The sequence below is a fragment of the Acomys minous genome (genome assembly GCF_964271855.1).
Source record: "Acomys minous genome assembly, chromosome: 12".
In the NCBI taxonomy this organism is placed as follows: Eukaryota; Metazoa; Chordata; class Mammalia; order Rodentia; family Muridae; genus Acomys; species Acomys minous.
Genome location: NC_140493.1, coordinates 56,949,634 through 56,969,048, shown reverse-complemented (window position 1 = coordinate 56,969,048; position 19,415 = coordinate 56,949,634). Strand labels below are relative to the sequence as shown.

Sequence of the window (19,415 nt, the reverse complement as noted above, 5' to 3'; positions counted from 1 at the left end):
CCTCATGAGGCTGAGAAGCTTCTGTAAGGCAGGTGACATGGTAAAGAGAACAAAGCGACAGCCTACAGACTGGGAAAAGATCTTCACCAACCCCACATCTGACAAAGGTCTAATATCCAAAATATATAAAGAACTCAAGAAATTAAATACCACCAAACCAAATAACCCAATCGAGAAATGGGGCTTGGAACTAAACAGAGAATTCTCAACAGAGGAATATCAAATGGCTGAGAAACACTTAAAGAAATGCTCAACCTCCTTAATCATCAGGGAAATGCAAATCAAAACAACGCTGAGATTCCATCTTACACCCATCAGGATGGCTAAGATCAAAAATTCAAGCGACACCACATGCTGGCGAGGATGTGGGGAGAGAGGAACACTCCTTCATTGCTGGTGGGAATGCAAACTAGTACAGCCACTTTGGAAATCTATCTGGTGCTATCTCAGAAAAATGGGAATAGGGCTTCCTCAAGACCCAGCTATTCCACTCCTTGGAATATACCCAGAAGATGCTCCAGCACACAGCAAGAAAATTGGCTCAACCATGTTCATAGCAGCCTTATTCATAATAGCCAGAACATGGAAACAGCCTAAGTGTCCCTCAATAGAAGAATGGATAAAGAAACTGTGGTACATATACACTATGGAATACTACTCAGCTATTAAAAACAAGGAATTCCCGAAATTTGTGGATAAATGGATTGAGCTAGAAATGATCATAATGAGTGAGTTAACCCAGAAGCAGAAAGACTCAAATGGTATATACTCACTTATATCTGCATATTAGCCCAAGGGGCATGTCCCACGAAAGCCTTCACGTACCAGGAAACTGAGACAGAGGAGAGGACATTCTAGTGGGACTCTAGATGAGAGAATCATGGGAGAAAGGCAAAGTAGAAGGACCCAGAGGGTCCTAGAAGCCTACAAGTAGAACATTATGATAGGCAGATTTGGGCCCAGGGGTCCCGCTCAAACTAAGGCATCAGCCAAGGACAATACAGGCGGTAAACCTTAAGCCCCTACCCAGATCTAGCCAATGGACAGAACACTCCCCACAGTAGAGTGGAGAGTGGGATATTACTTTCTCACATACTCTGGTGCCTCACCTTTGACCATGTCCCCTGGACGGGGAGACCTGGTGGCAATCAGAGGAAGGACAGCAAGTTACCAAGAAGAGACTTGATACCCTATGATCATATAGAGGGGGAGGTAATCCCCCTCAGGAACAGTCATAGGGGAGGGGAATAAGGGGAAATTGGAAGGGAGGGAAGAATGGGAGGATACAAGGGATGGGATAACCATTGAGATGTAACAAGAATAAATTAATAAAGGAGGAAAAAAAGAATTTAAAGAGATTAAATTAATTAATACATGAAAAAGCAAAAGAAAGTAATTCTGCCTAATCTTTTAGTATAAAGGTTAAGTCTACAGAAAAAAATTAAATTAGCTACACAAACAATTGATATGTTTCGTATTCTCAAAATAGAGATTATGCCTTTACCGTATAAACGTGGTATCTTTGCTACACAAACATAAAGATGGTATATTTAACACATAACATCATAACACAGTAACAAAAGAAAAAATGGTGATACATATGAAAAAGCATGCCACACGTAAACAGTGTAAAAAGCAATCTAGAAAAACAGAAACAAAGACTATTTGGGAGCATAGGTAGGAATAGGAGCGAACTTTGCGCCACACACTTATCTCCAGTTTTAGCTTTGGCATGCTTTTAACTCTTCTTTTTACCTTTCATGGGCAGTAGAAAATTCTATGGAAAAATAAAACAAAATTTATGTCAAATGAGTAGAAAAGAAGGGTGTGCATTTCTTTAGGTGGTTTTGTCTTTTTGATGTCTGTACCTCGATCCCATGCAGCATGTGGGAAGAAAAACAGACAACTGATGGTCTGATAAGACTGATCCTAAGAAAGAAGACAGCTTGTGGAAAGCAAGAAGTCGGATGTACAGCAACGTCAGAGAGATCTAAGTATGTGATCTCAAATTCCTCTGTTTATAGCATAAAAGCTCTGTTAAAGTCCACCAGTGCTTACCATAGACATTATGGTCTTTTCCTGTCTGATCTTTTCAGAAAAAGTTATCTCTGGTATGTAGAGAAACTACACGCTGATCCTGTCACTACTCTGGGAAATTTTGGAGTTGGCACATTTGTTGCAATTCAAATCAGGGTGATGTTTTGTATTGACCTGCCCTAAACTTTGTCCATGACTGCGAACTGTTCTGGGCATGTGCAGTAGAAACTGGTCTGTCATGGACTGTACTATTCTCAGAAAATAATTCAGGCAAGAAAAGCTTGGCTAGGATGCAGTAACAAATACACTTCAGCATCTCTGTGCTGTTTACTCATGAGAAAGACCAGAGAGCTTTGCCAACGCTATCTCTCAACAAGTGACTCAGGGAGCAGACATACTTTTATCTTTCCAAGGACCAGTTCATTCCCCTCCCTTCCTCCACCCATTAACTCCAAGTAACTGAGGCTCAAAGGCATCTCACTCCAGAGGACCACATCCCTGTAATAAATACTTCTTTCTAAAAGTAAAAAGAATGATGTGTAAAAATCAACAAGAAAGAGGGTGCAAGGACTGGGTCTAAAAGTTCCCTTCATTATGCCTTCTCACTTGTGTCACACTTGTGATGGCCAACCTAACTTCAAGGAAGAATGGGATGTGCAAGTTTCTTAGGTTACTGTGAAGGAAACATACTTTTAAAGACATGTAGTATGTTTCTAGCCACAGTTCACACTCTGGTTAACAATCGAGATGTCTCCTTTCTCTCGGGTATCAAATAGACTCATGCCTTCATGCTCCCTAAGGTAGAAGAATTCAATCCATCTCCATTGACAGTGTGTATGTTGAGATCCAGTGTTTGTCTGTTCTACTAGGCATCTCTGGTTTTTTAGTGGGCAGGTGTCCTGAAAAACCACACTGATATATTACAACCCATCTTATCAGGAAATAACGGCAGTGTGTGGTAAATAGTCTGAATCATGGAAGGAAGTAATAAATATATAATGGGAAAAATTCTTTAGTGATTTTGATCTATTCTTACACAGATTTAGCAGAATCTCAGCCTTGAGGTGGAAGGTAGGACACAGGGAATAGCTTAGGAGACTATGGCTTGGCTTTAGCCTCTGGGAAGAGTCATGTGCTGTTTCTCCCCAGCATCCCTGGATGCTTTTCCTCAGAGCCCAGTCTTTGCCATCATATTTCTTGGAATGAGCTTAGAGACCATTCTCTTCATGGAAGCAGCGTTCAAGGGCTGCTCTTTAAGTGGAAGAATTCAATAATTGGTTTTAGTATTTGAATTTAAAAGAAAAAACTTCAGTCAAGAGTGGGTTGAGATTTCCTTGATAATAGAATTGCTCCAAAAACTTTTTTTAAAATCTATTTATTTCTGTCCATTCCATCTGTCCACTAGCCATACAAGAATTATTTGCTAAAAGTAATATTGAGTGTTTTGTACATGACTGTTACCTCATAAACTTGACTCTTTCTCCCTCAATTCACTAGTGTCCCCCCCGCCCCACGCCGTGACTTCTCCTAACAACTGGAGTTCAGCCATATGCTATCTCCTATCTTTGTCTTGAGTCACTGTGTTCACCCAAAAAGTTACTACCATGGCTTCTCACTCAGTGTTTTATTTCAGTCTTCTCATGACGTATAGATTTCCAGATCTTGAACTCTGAGCTCTCTTTAATGTCTTCTGGAAAGGCAATTCTTCCTTTAAGTCACTTCTCTGCAATAATTTGGTAATGACAACCAACATTCTATGTTGTCACGCTGTGGAGCATTTCAACCTTTAATAGGACACAAGTAGTTCCTCTGAGGACATCCATTCAAATTAGAGTTATCAGTGCTGTTTAGCAAAGAAACTGCCTATCCCCAGCCAAAGTAGAATATAGTCCTTATTCTATGCCATTTATCCTAAGGCTATAGTTCTGATGCTTTTATAAAAGCAATCCTCTTAAAGATAAAAATCTTCATGTTAATAAAACCGTAAATACATTAGCTTCTGTAATCCCTGAGTAATTTAGTAAAATACATTTAACATTTGTTATTAATACTTAATAAGATAATACAATTATTATTTCATGATGAAAAATCTTTCATTGTCCATTCATTCCATGAGATCAGAACGTAAGGTCAGAACTGACCAAAACAGATATTGGGCTGTAGTAACTACTCAAAAAAACAAAAACAACAACAACAACAAAAAACCAAATAAAAAAACCCTCATGTTCTTATCATTAATATTAAAAATCAGCTATATCAAAGTAGACAGAGCTTTCCATTGGACAAAACCAAAATTAATATGCAAATCTTATAGTCAGTTTACAAAGAGCCAGTGTGCTGGAAACCAGGAGTAGCAGGATTTAATCTTTTTCACGGCTGTGAGGAAAATCTACCCCATGCTCTTGCTAGCACCTTAGCATTTTGTGCTCTGAAAAAAGTCTTTGAATTTTCTGTCTTTCAAAAGCATCATCCGAACTCTGTTTTCACTTTCATCCTCATATAGTATTCTCTCTGTCTCTGTTTCTGTCTCTCTCTGTCTCTGTTTTTGTCTCTCTCTCTGTCTCTCTCTGTCTGTCTCTGTATCTGTCTCTGTCTGTGTGTGCGTGTGTGTTATCTCTGTGTCTCTGTCTTTCTTTGTTTGTCTTCAGATTTTCCCTTCTCAAAAGGGAGCCAGCCATACTAAAATAATGCCCATCCCAATGGCTTCACTTAAGTCTAATTATCTTTGTAAGGAGCCTATTTCCCAATAACCTTGCATGCTGAAATACTGAGGATTAAGATTACAACAATGAACTTGTTAGAAGCACAATTCAATGCACAATCCTGTTGTATTAATGATTAATGTTTTGTTAATATAGTTTTCATTCAAGTTACATATTTCTATTATAGGTGATAGTTCTTATCAATATTTTCTGGAATAAGAATGTTTATATCAAAAATCAAATGTGCATTCCTTATTCTTTGTGAGCATAATTATGCTTAATGTATATAGCATATTCTTCTTCAGTGTGTTCAAGAAATTTTTCAGTTGCCTCTTCTGTCCCAGAGTTCAAAATACCATCTGTTTTGGCTGTATCACAGTAAATAATTGGCGACAAAAGAACAAAGAATCAGATGCACACAGCTTACCTTTACAAAGGTTATCTCAAAAAAGAGGTACCTCTGCTTTAACTATGCAAAACTACTGTTTTACCCTAAATCATCTACTGGGAAATTGTTTCATATTGTTATAAAAACAACTCATTGGGCTTATATAAGTGTTGAAAGAATAAGAGCCAGAAAAAAAATCATTGAGGCATTCATTTAATTAAAATCAATATCTTCCTCGTTTTGGTGGTTACTGACATGGTCTATTATTCACTTGAGTTGGTGAAACTTCCTCATAATTTACAAGGTGGTGAACTGGAAACGTGAGCTGTGGTACACAGACATCATTTCAGGTCACAGAGATTGCCCAACAAGTAGAGTCAGTTGCATTTATGGAAACTGTAAAAATAATATTTGAGAATAAAAGGTTGATAGGCAAAGAACTGTTTGGTTTCTCTTTAGCTGCCCTGGTTTTGCTTCCCCGACTAGAGTGCACTATCTAGGAAGACAAGGTTGGCCTGAAAGTAATCCTCTAAGGGATAAAACGTCACCACCACCACCGCCATCCACTCAGAATGCTGTACGTTTCACCTCTTGCTAATGTACTTGTCCCAGATTGCATTATTAAATATTGTCATCTTACTTCTAGCCGTAACTTATGGTTTTACTGCTGACCCTTTTAAGACAAAGAAATTAGTGCGTTATAGATATTCATAAAGAACACTTAATTTAATAAACAAATGAAAATCAGAGGTTCTACATTTTAACTCAATCAGCATTTTCTTTTACTTTGAATTAAAACGCTCAAATTATTTATCCTTTTCTATTTCCTAACTTTTTTCAGTGCTTATGTTATAGTGTATTGTCAAAATATAAAGTTGTAATTTCAAATTTTAACATAACAGTATAAATTATTGACCTCGACAGAGCTGTTTTAATTTAATTAAGTCTTCATTCTATTCTGTAGTATTTCAATCAAGGTAGGAAGATACTATTAGATTGTAACCAGGTCTGTGTCTTGGGTAAATATTATGTAGCAAAATAAATATTAGAAGGATTGATCAGGTACAGAGTTAATATACAATATAGATCTATTTACTAACAGGGAAGGAAGTTGATCATTCAAATTCTGGGACAGCGCCTTTTGCATGGCAGTCTAGGTTTTGTTATATTTCACTGGTAAGGGTATTTCTTTTTTTGCTTCACCAGTAAAACAATACAAAATTCTCCAAATACTCATAATGGCGTCATTCAAATAATGATTGTTTGCAGGGTCAGGCTTTGAACAAAGAAGATGATCAAAGAGAAGTGGTTTTCTGTTTTAATTGCCATCCATGAATAATTTTGTTGCCAGCCTGGAGGAATGGGGACAGGATGTGTGCCAGTGTGACACAGGAAAAGCAGACTTAAGAGTTAAGCAAATACAAGCACAAGGCTTAGAGTGGGGAAACCAAACCAAATATAGCATCGGGCATATCTACTGTGGTCCTAAGTCCTTCAAATGTTACCATGCACGAAGTGAGAAGTAAGTGAGATTCGGTAGGCATATGCACAGAAGTAAATAGGCATCCGCTAACCTTCTTGCTAAATCTGTATATAATGCAGCCTCCTGCCGTATATTCTAATGAGAATATAACTAGATGAGAAAAATCTAAAAACAGGTGTCCATGGTATATTAAATGCCAACAACGTTTCCCACAACTGCCAATAGCATGATCAATGGTCAAGGTGTGTTTGTGTGCGTGTGTGTGTGCGTGCGTGTGCGTGCGTGTGCTTGCACGTTTCTTCTTCTTCTTCTTCTTCTTCTTCTTCTTCTTCTTCTTCTTCTTCTTCCTCTTCCTCTTCCTCTTCCTCTTCCTCTTCCTCTTCCTCTTCTAGATAAGTGGATAGAGAAAGCTCAAGACATCTTGTTTTTGACTTTTTGGTCTTCTTTATATAGGGTCCTTCAACATATAGACAATAAAAGAGAATAAAGAGAATACTGTTCAACATCTGACAAACTGTGAACATTTTCAAGAGCGTTTTACAGGTGTGTCTAGGCAAGGAAGCAAAACACAATAGTATATTTCAACAAAACTGCCCCTTCTTAGAAATCTGCAGTCTAAAATGTAGTCTTTAAAGTAATATTTATTTTTTTTAATTTTTATTAATTTATTCTTGTTACATCTCAATGGTTATCCCATCCCTTGTATCCTCCATTCTTCCCTCCCTCCCATTTCCCCCTTATTTCCCTCCCCTATGACTGTTCCTGAGGTAAAGTAATATTTAGATCTACAAATTTACTTGTTTTAAACTCTAGAAACTCAAAGGACTGCAATCTGAACAAGGGAAAAAAAAAAAAAAAAAGGACCAATGGAGTTCTCCACAGGGTGGTATCCAAACAGAAGTGCGGGTTTCTGATTACATTTCCAGACACTGTATGTTTCATTGTTGAAGAAGCTTAAGTGATAAAAAGAAAGCATCATTGGATGTCTGCAAAGTAGAGGTACAGGGATGGAGTCCCTGTTTCTCCAGCTACAGTATAGACTTAGGGAGCACCTACTCTTAACTCTTATTCTGAACTTTTATTTCATCACTGAAAAAAATTCTTTGCACAAATGTAAGCTTGTTGGACCAAAGAAAGTATTAGCCAACAGAATCATTGTATTTAGCCTTTATTTCCAGTGTGGGGCAGTTTTGTTATTGGGGTGAGGCTGTGGTCTTACAGGAAGGCAGAATAGAAACAGGAACTGGGTACCGGGTGTGTCAGTGGAGTTCTGATGCGTTTGCAATCCCCAGAGACATTGCTGTAGTGTATCTTCTCCCACAGATGTTAATTCATCACGTTATAAGGGATGAAACTCAGATCGATCATTTTTACACACAGTTAGATTTCTTTGAAAGCTGCTCACACAGAGGGGTTATTTATTTGTTTGTTCATTAATTCACTTATTGCCTTAGATGTGTGGCATGTTTGATTGTGTACATGGGTGTTCACACATGTGTGGACACATGCATATGGGGAGATATGGTTGTCAGAGGTTGAAACTGGTATTTTTTTTTATTTCTCTCTACTTTACACATTAAAGCTTGGTCTCTTTTTAAACCCAGAGCTTGCCCACTCAGCTACTTTGGGTATGTGATTTCATCCAGGGATCCCCTTTCTGTGTTCATGAGTGCTGGTGCTTCAGTTGTTCCACTGTGCCCCATGGCACTTATTTGGATTTTACTAGGAATCTGCATTCCAATCCTGAAACTTGCTTGCCCATGGAGCCTTTTCCTCAGTCCCTCTGGCAGAGAGGTTCTAACTTATTTTCTCTATTGAGAGTAAAACTTGAATTAATTTAGCATTAGCTAAAACAAAACAAGCAGACAAACAAAAATAGCTATCCTATCATTATCTTATTTATTTTCTTATTTCAGTGATCAAATACCTTGGCAAAAGTAGCCCAATTTAGTGGCAAGATATGGTGACAAGACCTTGAGACGGCTGTTCACACTGCATCTGAAATCAAGGAGCAGAAATGATGAATGCTTTTGCTCAGCTAGCCAGCTTCTGCCTTTTTTATTTAAGCCATGACCTAAATCCTCAGCATTGTGCTGCCCATCTTTAGAGTGGGTCTTCCCTCACAGCTATGCCCAGAGACTTTCCTAGACTCTCTCTCATAAGTGTGGCTGGAGGCCTTTCTCCTAGGCCAGGTCAGACCTTGAGAACTCAACAATCAATGTATTGGCCATCACAAGAGTAAGACTATTAAGAAAAAAGAGTAAGCATAATTCATTTACCTAAGGATATTTTAAATTTTATGTTCTTAATTTCATGTTGCTTTGTTGATCCTGAAGGTAGTTTGGTGAAGATACACCTGGATTTTCAGTAAATATATGCATACACTCACATCTCTATGTGTAATAAAATCAAAGCCACAGTTTCCAAGCTTTAAGCCTGAATTCACATTAGGTTTTGTATTGGCTGCTGTGACAAATACCTGAGGAAGATCAACTGAGTGGGCACGTTTGTTGTGCCTCATGGTTCCAGTCCTCGCTCGCTAATTTTTAACATCACGGTAGAGAGCATGTCACTCATGGTGGAAGGTGGAGGGAAGCAGACACCTCACGGGATTCTGAGAGGTGGAAGAGAGATGGGGTGGGGAGAAGAAGGAGGAGGAAGAAAAAGAGGAGGAGGAAGGAAAAATGAGCATACCTCTACCTTCAACCAAGCCTCACTACCTATCAACTCCCAATGTGTTATCTCAATGTGAACCCATCTCTGAGATAATAGGTGATGAGGCCGTAGCTCCCATAATCTCACCATTTCCCAAAGCCCATTAGCTGCCAACTAAGCCTTTAACACATGGACAAAAGACAGCAGATCTAAAGGTTCACCTTTAGATGGCGTAGGACTTTATTTTATTTTAATTGTGTGTGAATGACTTCAGCAGACAACTTCTTTGGAAGATTTCTGGGTAGAACTTAAGACATCCATATTCTATTTGGATATATGTATCAGAAATCCAAATATAGTGTCTCGATGATCATAACAGATATGGTATCCCCTACTCCTACTAGAATTAGCTCAAAGCTGAAGTATGGGCAGCTAAAGTCCTTTCAGAGGTTCCCTTTTCAACTACCATCCTAAGTATATAGAGTTTGTGGTTACGGCAGCCAGAAGGACTTTAAAAATTATCCAAGGATAGCAGCAATAGGAAGACCATGAGGCCTCAACTCTATACAAAGAAATGTAGGCAACTAAGGAGTGCTGAGACTGGAAAATAGATTTTTCCAAGAAGGAGCACACAAGTTGATAATCTAATACCTGATGACCAACCTTAAAAACAATATTGTAAGTAATATTATAAAGACTTAACAGGTTATATTACAGTATTTAAGAATATATGTTTACATATATATGTAATATATTTAATATTGTATATTTTATATAAATTAGTTATATAAGTATCTTTGTAAAACATATATTACATATAAATATATAACATATATACATATATAAAATATTACATAGAATACAACATATGTATATAGTATATGTATGATTAATATTAATTATAATATCATTTATATTGTAATTATAATATAGATTAATATAATTATATATAATATACAACAGTTATATATATGCAAAATGGTATATGTTAATTATATATTATTAGTAAACATAATATTTTATTTAATTAAATTAAGATATAATATTCTATTTAAATATAATGCAAATTTTCTTTATATTTATATCAAATATAATATTTTATATTATATATGTTACATATACATGCAATTGTTATATATAATAACAGGTAATGAAAATGAGACCATGAATTTGAAACAGATCAAAAAATGGTATATGGGAGTGCTTGGAAAGAGGAAAGAGAAGTGGGAAACGATGTAATTATAATTCCTCCAAGATAAAATAAACCATTTGAGTGATGATATAAGATGGTTTAGTAATCTATATATTGTTTCAAGAAATGTTAAATACATAAAGTCACTAAGTGTAATTATTAAATTATTCAAAGGATAGAAAGCCTCCAAGCACCATGTTCCATCCAGGTAAAATTGTAGAGACAGAAGGCACAAAGGAAGGTGTTTCCCGGCTTTTGACCATAGGTATTTCAGGCTTCCGTGAAGCTTGTCCAGTATTTCTGTTCTCCTTGTGTTCTTCTATTGTAATACAACTGCATCACATGGACTAACTAAGTGGGAAGATCTCAAAAAACTAGGATTATTTAGAGCTGAGTCATATCTTTAGTAAGATTAGTTTAAGTAGATGAAAAAGGAAGTGGAGAAAAGGTTTAGAATAATTAGTTAATGGCAAATAATACTTCATGCCTGCTGAGATGCTTACATGTATGAACAGGTCCAATATGTTGTCCACTATGTCTAAGTAAGCTAAGGCACACAACTTTTTCTTTTTCTTTTTTTTTTCTTTTTTCTTTTATTTTTTTATTTTTCCTCCTTTATTACAACTTTTTCATAGTATAAAAAAATTAATTGCCTGCGAATGGACAACCATGGACACAAACCCAAGCACTGGTTCTAGACATATTAGTAATGTTATATTGCACATATGTCACATGTGAAAAATGCACAGTTTAAAAATGACAAGTCTAAGCAGGGTAGAAGTAACAGATTCAGCAGAGTAAAGATCCAAACTGCTCGCCCCTTTTGTGCCCACGTGACTGAGAAATGAAAATTGAAGGGTTTGTCTTCCTACAACTGAGTATCAGCCAAGATACTTTCAGCTTTGAGTAACAAAAAACCCAGCAGAAACTGTCCCAAACATGTCTAAATCTTACCAGGAAGGAAGTCCAAATGCTTAGCATATACAAAGTCTAGTGTAAGTATGCTTTGATTTTATTTGCATAGGATTCTCTTTGCTTTATACGTCTCTATGGTTGTGACAAATAGATAACTTAAAGAACTATGAACTCACTACAGGATGAAATCAAGGAAACCTCTGGGGTAATGGTGGAAAGATTTTGACGGCAGAGAACTATCAATTTATAGGGAAGCAGAAGAATGATGAATCGAAGAACACCTTCGCGAGACAAAACAGACCCACCAGCTATAGTTAGGTGGTTTCTCTAAAATATTCCTGGCATATTTGAGTGCATCGTATTAATCAGGGGAGTGAAATAACATGGCTCAAAATAATTATGATCTTTAGAAAAAAAAAACAAAGCATAAAAGAATTAGACCACATTAGAATATTCTACGGGAGTTGAGCAAGGTGGTGCAAGCCTTTCATGCCAGAACTCAGGGAGGCAGAGGCAGGCAGATCTTTGTGAATTCTAGGCGAGCCTGATCTACAAAGTGAGTCCAGGACAGCCAAGGCTACACAGAGAAACCTTGTCTTGAACAATTCAAAAAACAAAACAAAACAAATAACAGCAACAAAGCAATCCAAGAATATTTGTGTGTCAGTTGTTAAATAGTATTCAGTGTTCAGAAATCTTCAGCTCTCCCTAAATTCATTTCCAAGGAGTTCTTTTAATGCAATTTGGTAAGTAGATATCAGGAGAGAAGACATGATTCTATCTGTACATACAGCAGGTATTCCAAAAATCTGTTTAAATTTTTGCTTTTCATTCAGTAATTTATGGAAAAAGTTTTATGTGCTAGAATATAAAATTCACCACACAAGTATAAACATTATTGCCATGAATTATAACAACATCCATAAAATTTATGTGCAAAGTAATCTATCAGACTTTTATTCAAATGTGGAAAAGCAAAGCAGAAAGTAAGACGAAACATCTGGCCCCAGAATCTACTTAGTCAAGAAGGTTGCGGATCTGCATGTCAACTACCATGATGGCCTTGAGGAGGTCTGGCTTGGACACTACAGATATCGCCCCCCCTTAGTCTAAAATCAGCAATAGACACATGTGTAGTTTATGGTGAGTCTTAGTTTACGTTGCAGCCTTAGTCACTTAATGTTCTCAAGGCTTGTTTGCTCCCTAGCAGAAAAAAAAAATACTATCTTAGATAATTTTTCTGAAAGAAAGTAGAACATTTAAGATACTTTGATGCTTCTAACTTTGAATATTTACTTAAGCATCAATTTCTCAGATGGCTCAATTTTGCCTTAGTTTAGTCTTTTGGGGTTGAATATTACAGGAATTAACTTGTATGAATTTAGCCCAAAAAAACTGCCAAAAAAGAAAGCCTGTGGAAATTTCCATCATAAGGGGATGGTGGCATCTCAGTGCCTTCCATGTCAGAAGTGCAGCTGCAGCACCAGAGGCCTGGAGCAGGAAATGGAATAGCGCCCTCTGGGGTCTTCCCAACTGCTAAGGAGACCTTTGTTTGGCTTGTTTGTTCTCTCTACCATCCCTGTAGTAGTTAAATTTCCTGCTATGGTGTCAGAATAACCTGAAGGAACAGTTTAGGGGAGGAAGGATTTACTGTGCCTTACTGGTCAGGAGCTACACCAGGCAAAGACACATGGCAACTAGAGCTTAAAGCTCGACCTTGGTTAATCACATCCAGGCTCAGAGGCGGTGTTGCCCATAAGACCACCCTACCCATAATATTCTACTTCCTGTAACTCGGTCCCACCTCCTAACAACGTCAGCCTTCCAAACACGATAGCCTGTGGGGTTCATTTCACAAATAAACCACCACGCCCCAGGGCTAGTTTTACCTCTTCACTCAACGGACCAGCTCATGTGGTGATTTCAACTCTTTACAATAATTCTGGATTACTAAAGGAACTTTTGCCTTGTCATATTTAAGACTCTTTGGAGGCCATGCTCTATAAGAATATGAAGAAATCTTATATAAATGTAGCTGCCATTGCATGTACTCAGTATTCTGCTGATGAGGCTTGGGGAAAAAAATCAGTCTCTAAATGAAACAGGATCTGTCTGAACTTAACTTTTTACTTCAATGATTTTGCTAGGATGTTCTATATGACCATCGGTGGAGGCACCCTGAAAAATCAGAAAGATTCCTATACAACTGAGTTTTTACTAAGATGGCCTTAGTGAAACTAGGCTTTACACAGAACAGAGTTCTCAATGTATAGCGATGGAATAGGTGTTGTGGTGGACATGCATCTTATGTCAGTGCCCAGTGCCTCAGAAGGGGCGTCTCACTGACACTTGGAAGGATAACAATGTCTTCCCCTAAAAGTGCCCACTCTAAGATGGCAGCGCTGTATAGAAGTAAGCCTGACCAAGCAGATCAAAACGAAGTGCAAGTACAATCCAAGTGAGCAGGACTCAGGCACTAACATACACACAGATAATGCCGAGGGGTCTAAAACAAGGCATGGAATGCTCATGTGTGTTTTGACTTGAGTTCTGCAACAATGCAAGACTGAAGAATGATGTGTTGACATTGGAATTTTTCCATAAAAATGACCACTGGCAATTTCTCACATGGCATTTTCTCAGTGAAGAAACTGTAAGAGGGGAGGAGTAAGTCCTCTTTATCTGGAGTTTCAGGGAAAACTCTCAAGGCTGACTGTCATAGAAACGATGTAGAATATTAAGATAATCAAACCAGACAGACACATGGAATGTTTTGATTGGTTGGAGATTCAGAAGGGCCATACTTGCAAACTATATCTAACTAACAAGATGGAGGAGGAAGAGAGAGAAGAGAGAGGCAAGAGGAGGAAGAGAAGGAGGTGGTGTTTATTAAAAGATACAATAATATTATTACCATATCAGAATGTAAAGTTAACGGGTGTCTGTTAAATTTGGGCCAGGGGCTCCTTTAACATTTTCTGTACTCCTTTTATTTTTCATTGTTCCATCTTAGGAACAAAGCTGTCTCTGTTTTAAAGGAGTAACTTCACAATTCTTTTCTATCAGAAAAGTGATTTGAATGCAAAGGATGGGCACAATGAGTGAAATCTTAAATCACACTCATTATAGGTTCCTGGCTTTCACAAGCACTTTGAAATTGCGAGAACCAAGTTTCTAAAGCCATAGTGATGCAGAGATATTTTCCATGTCTATTTGGTAATCTGCTAAACTAAGCGGGCACACTTAGATAAGTATTGGTGCCTGCAAACTCCTGCTAGACATCGCCAGGCTCGTGAAGTTCAGTGACTGAATGATTTCAGGGCCCTCTTTGCAAGAAGCAAATAATCATTTTTGTATCTTTGATACACGAATGCCACTTAGGTAAATTTGTTGACCTCTATGTTTAAACTGCTTAAGTTATTTTAAAAATCCAGAATGATAAACACCATTTTCATATTAAATTTTTGTTCAATTCATTGTCATAATCTCAAATTAAAGGCAGATAAAATGTGCTCAAGGGCAAACATCCCATCTTTTACTACACTTTCATAATAAAGAAGGAAGCTCTCTGTCTAATAAGATGTGGTCTGGGAAGTTGCTTTATAAATTTCTTGATCCTTTAGAGGAAAAAAAACGGCTCACTTTAAAAAATAAATCCCAGAATAAGATAGATATGAATGCAATCCACTTATTTCAAGAGTTGCATTTCTGTACCGTACTGAAAAAATTGAGAATTTTTGCAGGAAACTTTGCACCTTCTAGCTTGCCTTCTCTAAATATACATCAATCAAGAATTAAATATATTTATGACTACAGGAGATACTTCAGGGTTTTTTCTACCTTTTCTATAAACGTAAGTATCCATATATAAGAAAGTGCTAAAATTCTGCATTTGTAAGTTCTGCTGATAAAATACAAGATCTCCAGTTAAAATTGAATTTCAGAGAAGTTGCAAGTATGATTTAGAATAAATATGTACCAAACAGTGCTTGGAACATAGTTATCCTGAATAATTTATGTCCTGTCATTTGACACTAATGTTTAACTGGGCACTTGGTATATTAATATTAAAATTATAACACCTTATAAATCTGTAAATATTATTATCTCACCAATCTGTTAGTAAACATTAGATTTTTCATAACAACAGTTTTGGAACTGGCATTTTATTTGCTATTGGACATATGATTTCTAGGTAAGAGCAACTATTTGAGAATCTATACAACCATATTCTTATTGAATTTGTAATCAAGTTCTTTTCACCATTTCTCTCCTAATCAGTCTATGCTAAGATGCATTTTACTTGTGAGACTTTAGAGAGAAGAATAGGCAGGGGTAGGTGTGTTCATTTCAGATTGATTGCAGATCAGTCCTTTAAACATCTGAGAAGCTCCTACTTAGAGGTGCATGTTCTCTGCTTTTAAATTAACTATCGTTTTTATATGGGATTTGAAATGGTTTCTTATGAGAAGCAGAAACTTTCCTAAACAAACCGATATGTAGGCATTAAGTCAGTGAGTCTCAAAATGAATAATTCATTTTTAAGTAAATGAGAAATTATTTTGTGCGGTTACTTACACATTTGCACATGTATAGCTAATAGTCATTGGCGACACGGGGTATTAGTTGTGAATTGTGGTTTTCAATATTACAGAAACATTTGTTGCTGTGGTTTTGCTGTATATCGTTTCCTGATGCTATGCTCGACTGTGGTTTTCACAATCATTGTTTGGTAGCCATGTAGCTGTGGTTTGGAGCTGCTACATCCATTTGGACAGAGATAATTGCTTATAGGTTTTGCTGTCTTTTCATTTTTATAACCACGGTGAGTTAAACCAGAGAAAATAAAAATTGAACCTTAAATATAATTCATAGTCTCATTTAAAATGATGAGAAAATAGATGTAGGAGTATTCAGTTTATTTCATTCATATGTACTAGAATCGATAGACATTAATGCATTTACATAAACTAGTTACTATTTATAATAACATACTCTGGTTATTGTATCAGTCTTGCCTTAAATTTCCTGAGTTTTCTTCCTTTTAGCTTTTAGACTGAATATTTATATCCAATTTATTTGTTTCTCTTTTGCTTTGCATATTTAACCATTTCACATGCCAAAAGAAACAGTAACGGCAATGTTATTTTAATTCCAGTGGACATTCCTTTTGGGTGATATAAGTCAGACAATTCTGTCAAAGATCTACAAAAACTGTAATGTCCAATAAATCCAACTCTAAGGTTCTGAGCACGCTAATTTAACTGCAATGAATCGAGAATGAAGGATGTAAAAAGGATGTAGTCTCTGTTTGCTTATTCACCCCACAACACCAGTACAAACAACCTTGCATTTCATGGTACTTAGGATCTTAATCTGTTGGATCTTGTGGGCAAGGACTTGGTCATTTAGTGCATTTTTCCATTGCAAAGGACCATCTACTGTGCTGTTATAACCTCATATGGTTATAGAGCTAATGGTGATGTAAAACAAGGCACAATCGGTCTTCAGCCTTAGGCTGAAGGTATTGCTCGGCCATACCTTTCCTGAGGTAACTCTTTACACCTTTCAGAAGATGTCCTGATGGGGTAATAAATGACACTGCATAGAATGCTTCTTCCACTTCCACGCAGGGAGCATCCTGCATTATGCTCAATCAGCCCAGGCTTTATGCTGACCCCAGACAGACCCTTTTAGAGTATCGTTTGATGATGCTCACATGGATGTTAGTCAACCAAGCAAAGGGGACACAATTTCAAGTTAGATTGGGAACAGTGGCAGTATCTAGGGAATGCATGTTAACTACATAGCAACTTATTAGTAAATACTAATTACATAAAGTAGCTGATTCCACACAACCCCCATCCCTTTGGACACACCTGAACGAATGACATTTAGTACTCACTGTATACAGAGCCATGTAAAACTAAGCTCACCTCCCTTACCTTAACAACTAAAATAATGCTGTGCAATCACTTAAAAATAATGTTCTCTTGTGCCTTGCCATTTCTCAAACCTTAAACATACAGTGAATAAATATGAACGAAACAGAACCCAGTAAACCAAAGAACCAGGAAATAGTTGTTGGGTCTTACCTGCTTGAAAAATTATGACAAGATCAAATCTTTTATTAGCTCCACGGTGCTTCCCTTTGGCAGAACTAAGAAAATGGAAGGTCATGAGGGCAGGGTGGAGCTGCCGAACTTCCATAGACTTCGTAAAAAGTTAGTGTTTCCTATTAGAGATGATAGTTCCTTTCCTAACTATAGCGAATCATCCAGCTGACCACAGTCCTTTTGGATGTGAGAAAAAAAAATATCTGCCTGACTTCCGATAACGGGGATTTTACTATTTCAAATGGAAACGCATAAGCAAGCTGCAGAAAAGCGCTTTGAGTACAGCTCAGCACCCCATTCTGGTGGGCCTAATAGGGGATGGTCCTCTGCAGCAGTCTCCAGGGGACTCTGACAGCAATGAAATGGTCTCCTGAGAGCCCGGGCAGATGAGAGGACTTAACGGGCCCCAAGACACACAGTTGGCATTTGTGATCAGCTGGCTTTCGCCCGGGGACTTTGCCAGTGGCCTAACCTTCCTGCCAAGAAACTGGAAAGGCGGAGGGCGGGGGCTGCAGGAGGGGAGCGGTAACTGGAAACACAAAGTTTATGGAAGGAGACTGAGATTTCTTTGTGCCCTGCTAGATGGACGAGGCATTAGGGAGGAGAGTTAGAGGGTCCTTTGGAAGAGCTGTTGGAAGAAGTTGCTGGGAGGGGAGCGGGGGAAGGGTGGCCTGGCAGCTGCCCAGCATTGACGCGGTGACAAATGCAGAAGGTGGCCCCCCTCCAAATCTCACGTCTCCCTCCACCCCCATCAACCCCTTCGACTCCCACCCACGCCGTGATCCCCTTGCGCTCCACGCGACCGAGGCCGGGCTGTGAGTTTGCATCCGGACTGGCTTTGGATGCAGCCAATCCTCCTTTCGCTGATGGCATAGTCTCCCCTCCCCACAGCCCGGGCGCGCCCCTCCCTCGCGCGCCTCGCCACCTCCCGCAGCAGTGCGAGTGCGGCGCGGCCCGGAGCGGCGGCGGTGGCGGCGGCGGCGGCGCCTGAGTCTCTCTGCCCCGCAGCTGGGGACACGGAGAGCGAGTGCGCGCCTCCTCCTGCACCCTCCGCCCCTCGCAGTCCGGGTCCCCTTGCGCGCTCTCCTTCCCCTCCCGTCTTCTCTTCCTTCTCTTACCCCCACCCCGCCACCCCCTTCTTCCCCTTTTCTCTCTGCCTGGCCGATCGCTCCAAGATTCTCATCCTCACCCCCCACCCCCTGCCACAGCCCCATCTCTCTCCCCGTAGCCCCCTCCCATCATCCCTGTCACACTCTCTCTGCCCCCTTCTCTGGGCTTCTCATTCGCTTGCTCATCTCCAAACGTGGATTCGCGGCTCCTGGAGAAGCCCAGCGCCGGGATCCCGCGCGCAGGAAGCACCTGGAGTGCGGCCGGCGGCTGCCCGAGCCTAGCCTGCAGCAGCAGCGGCGACAGCCCAGGCAACGGTAGCGGGGACCGCGGAAACCGCGGGATCCCCAGCGGCAGCGGCCGCGGCCGAGATGTCCCGGAGAAAGCAGAGCAAACCCAGGCAGATCAAACGTAAGTTTGCGCACGGGACCGGGAAAGGGGCGCACGTTGTGGGAAGGGTGGGAGACGCTCGGGGCGGTTGGTTCCTTGTCCTCAGGATTTGTCAAACTTTGCGAGCGAAGAGGGACAACCAGAGGGCCCCAGACAGACGCACGGCCAGCTGGAGCGCCGGACAGCCTCAGCCCAGTCTGCTCTTTCAGCCGTCGCGCTCCCTAGTAGTCTCTTGTTAATTTCAACTCCGGGTTTGCTGCCTTCGTCGCGGCTTTTTATCTTGGAGCTGTCAGGAGAATCCCCTCCCGCAGACGCTTCGTTTGATTGTTGTCATTGTTGTTGTCGTGACCGATGGCCTACCACTCTTGGGAGCTGCTCTTGGTAACCCTGGATCAAGTTCTCAGAGAAGCTAGTGAAGGCCACCGGCTAG

At 39.3% G+C, this 19,415-nt stretch overlaps 1 protein-coding gene and 1 long non-coding RNA gene across 5 annotated transcripts in view; one reads left to right on the top strand and one right to left on the bottom strand.

The window, feature by feature from the left end:
- Positions 1 to 1,402: 1,402 nt before the first annotated feature.
- Positions 1,403 to 18,966, bottom strand: LOC311578684. Of its 3 annotated transcripts, none has more exons than XR_014772924.1 (4): positions 18,848 to 18,966; positions 9,090 to 9,224; positions 8,538 to 8,608; positions 1,403 to 7,067 (listed from the first exon to the last, which is right to left on the bottom strand). It is a non-coding gene; the product is annotated as an uncharacterized lncRNA (long non-coding RNA). The 3 variants fall into 3 exon arrangements; XR_014772925.1 differs by lacking the exon at positions 18,848 to 18,966 and adding an exon at positions 17,468 to 18,199; XR_014772926.1 differs by lacking the exons at positions 9,090 to 9,224; positions 18,848 to 18,966 and adding an exon at positions 17,468 to 18,199.
- ZFPM2 (zinc finger protein, FOG family member 2) overlaps positions 18,298 to 19,415 on the top strand; it is a 439,131-nt gene continuing 438,013 nt past the window's right edge. Inside the window, exon 1 of one of the 2 annotated variants that reach the window (XM_084748703.1) lies at positions 18,298 to 19,006. In XM_084748703.1, coding sequence (XP_084604829.1) covers positions 18,967 to 19,006 — 40 coding nt within the window. In that variant the 5' untranslated portion in view covers positions 18,298 to 18,966. The remainder of the gene's footprint in view (positions 19,007 to 19,415) is intronic. The other variant, XM_084748702.1, reaches the window with a different exon arrangement.